Source organism: Pogoniulus pusillus, chromosome 28 (genome assembly GCF_015220805.1).
Source record: "Pogoniulus pusillus isolate bPogPus1 chromosome 28, bPogPus1.pri, whole genome shotgun sequence".
Classification (NCBI taxonomy): Eukaryota; Metazoa; Chordata; class Aves; order Piciformes; family Lybiidae; genus Pogoniulus; species Pogoniulus pusillus.
Window position 1 is genome coordinate 7,654,028 of NC_087291.1, and position 2,593 is coordinate 7,656,620.

At 50.3% G+C, this 2,593-nt stretch overlaps 1 protein-coding gene across 1 annotated transcript; it reads left to right on the forward strand.

Moving 5' to 3' along the window:
• HOXA10 (homeobox A10) lies at nucleotides 1-2,593 on the forward strand. The gene is made up of 2 exons (XM_064166864.1): nucleotides 1-814; nucleotides 2,319-2,593. The coding sequence occupies exons 1-2, from the start codon at nucleotides 1-3 to the stop codon at nucleotides 2,591-2,593; spliced, it is 1,089 nt and encodes a 362-aa protein (XP_064022934.1).

The following is a 2,593-nucleotide window of genomic DNA, read 5'->3' on the forward strand; positions in this document are numbered from 1 at the left end:
ATGTCAGCCAGAAAGGGCTATCTGCTCCCTTCGCCAAATTATTCCACAACAATGTCATGCTCCGAGAGCCCGGCTGCAAACTCTTTTTTGGTAGACTCCTTGATCAGCTCGGGCAGAGGGGAAGCTGCGGGATCAGGAGGCGGAGGCGGCGGCGGCTACTATCCCAACAGCGGTATCTACCTGCCACAAGCGTCCGATCTGTCCTACGGGCTGCAAAGCTGCGGACTTTTCCCCGTTTTGAGCAAACGCAATGAAGGTACTTCTCAAAGCATGGTCCCCGGCTCGCACCCCTACGTGTCAGGGATGGAAGTGTGGCTAGACCCCCCCCGGTCCTGTCGCATGGAAGAGCCGGACAGCCAGCAGGCCACATCGTGCTCCTTCGCTCCAAGCATTAAGGAGGAAAGCTCCTACTGCCTCTATGACTCAGAGAAATGCCCCAAGGGCTCGGCCGCCACCGAACTCGCTTCCTTCCCCCGTCTGAGCACCGAGGTCAGCCCGGGCAGCGGCGGCAGTGGGGTCCCCGTCCCAGGCTACTTCCGCCTCTCCCAGGCGTATGGCACCTCGAAGAGCTACGGCGCGGGGCCAGCCGGAGCGGCCCCTTTCCCTCCCCAACCCCCCGGCCCCTTCCAGACGCCTCCATCTTTGCCTCCCGTCCCAGATGCAGGGAGGAAGGAGGACGAGGAGCGCTCTTCCAGCCCTTTGGCATGTGTTTCCCAGAGGGAGGACGACACTCAGGCTTCATCTTCCACTGCAGAGGAGCTCTCTCCAGCTCCGTCAGAGAGCAGCAAAGCCTCTCCGGAGAAAGAGCACGTAGGTAAGCGAATTATGATGATGTTGTTGGTGGTGATGATATGGGAAAAAAAAAAACAAACCCAACCCAAAACAAAACAAAAAAGCAGCTGAGGGTCATAGTGGCATCGCGATGCAAAAGGAAGATCCCAGCTGCCCCGCGGGGCTGCCAAGAAGCTCTGCTCAGCCTGACCTTCTGAACTTCGTAATATTGGGGCATGGGGTTGCCGTAAAAATTAATGTCCATCCTATAGTTTAAAACCCTTAGAGCCTCCGCTCTGGGCAACTTTATCCTGCATGCTGCTTAAACATATCGAAAAACAAGATCAATCTTTCCCCTGTGATGTGGAGGTGCCTACCAGATAACAGAGATGTTTGTAAAGCATCCAAAATAAGCAATAGGCAGTGCCAATAAATAAACCTATTAACGTGGTAAGTTATATTTTACGATCCAGAATGCTTTTCGAAATAACAGCCGCGCTGAAATGTGCCATCTATGAACTGCTATCAAATTAGACTGATGAATGCACAGCAAATATCCTTCAGCGTCTTCACTAGATAACAGGGTTGTTATTTATTCATTTGCTTATTTATTTCCCTTTCGGGTCTCCATGGAAGGGGAAAAAAAGGAAAAAACAATAATAATAATTTAAAAACAAACAAACAAACAAAACCCCCCCAACCCTCCCCTTCTCTGGGCGGCAGACTGTTCAGGCGCTTATCTCCGGCCTCATTTCAGACTCCCTGATATTCCTTCAGGCACCCCCTTGGAAAGTAATAGAATTTTTAAAAATGAAAAAAAAGGCGGAAAACTACTAGAGCCAACCTCAAACCACGAACCACTGCGAGACATCGAGGGATCGATGTTACTTCTCTCCCAGCCAGTTCCACCGATAGGAATAAACACCTTGCGACAGGGAATTGTTATTTTCTTATTATTTTTCTCCCCCGAAATGGTTGGAAAAGAGAGGGCCGGGACGAAACTCGTTGGGAAGGCAGGAGCTGGAGGCAGAGAGATTCCAGCTCCCCAGCTCACCTTGTTTTCCAACCTCCAGAACACATTTACAAAGTCCAGGTCCTCAGGAGTTTTTTTTTTTTTTTTTCCCTTTTTTTGTTTTGTTTGATTTTGTTTTAGAAGCAGGTGTCGGGCTGGGGAGTGAGTGGGGAAGTAAGACTCCAGGCATGCACCAAGCATCCCCTCAGTAACACTGGGCTCGAAGCGGACGAGGTGGAAAGGGTAAAAACCTTTTTTGGGGGGTCAGAGATGACCTATCCAGAGAGGCATGATGCCCTGCCAGAGGTTGCCCTGAGCGTTTTGAGGAGAGGCAGATTTTTCCCGTGCGGATCCAGGACTTCGAAGTTCTCGGTTCCCACAAGGATACCCCACATTCCACCTTCACCCAGCTGATGGAGCAAGTCCTCTGCACACACGCATTCACATACACAGAGATGCTCCTTCCACCCTCTCCCCGCCAGCTCTTTGCCTCCTACCCGATGGTAACATCCCTTTTTTACTTTCTCAAAACTAGGCAATTCAAAAGGAGAAAATGCAGCAAACTGGCTCACGGCAAAAAGTGGCAGAAAGAAACGGTGCCCCTATACCAAGCATCAAACTCTCGAGCTGGAAAAGGAGTTTCTGTTCAATATGTACCTGACTCGTGAGCGTCGCCTAGAGATCAGCCGCACAGTCCACCTCACAGACAGACAAGTTAAAATTTGGTTTCAGAATCGCAGAATGAAACTGAAGAAAATGAACAGAGAGAATAGGATTCGGGAGCTCACAGCCAACTTTAATTTCTCTTGA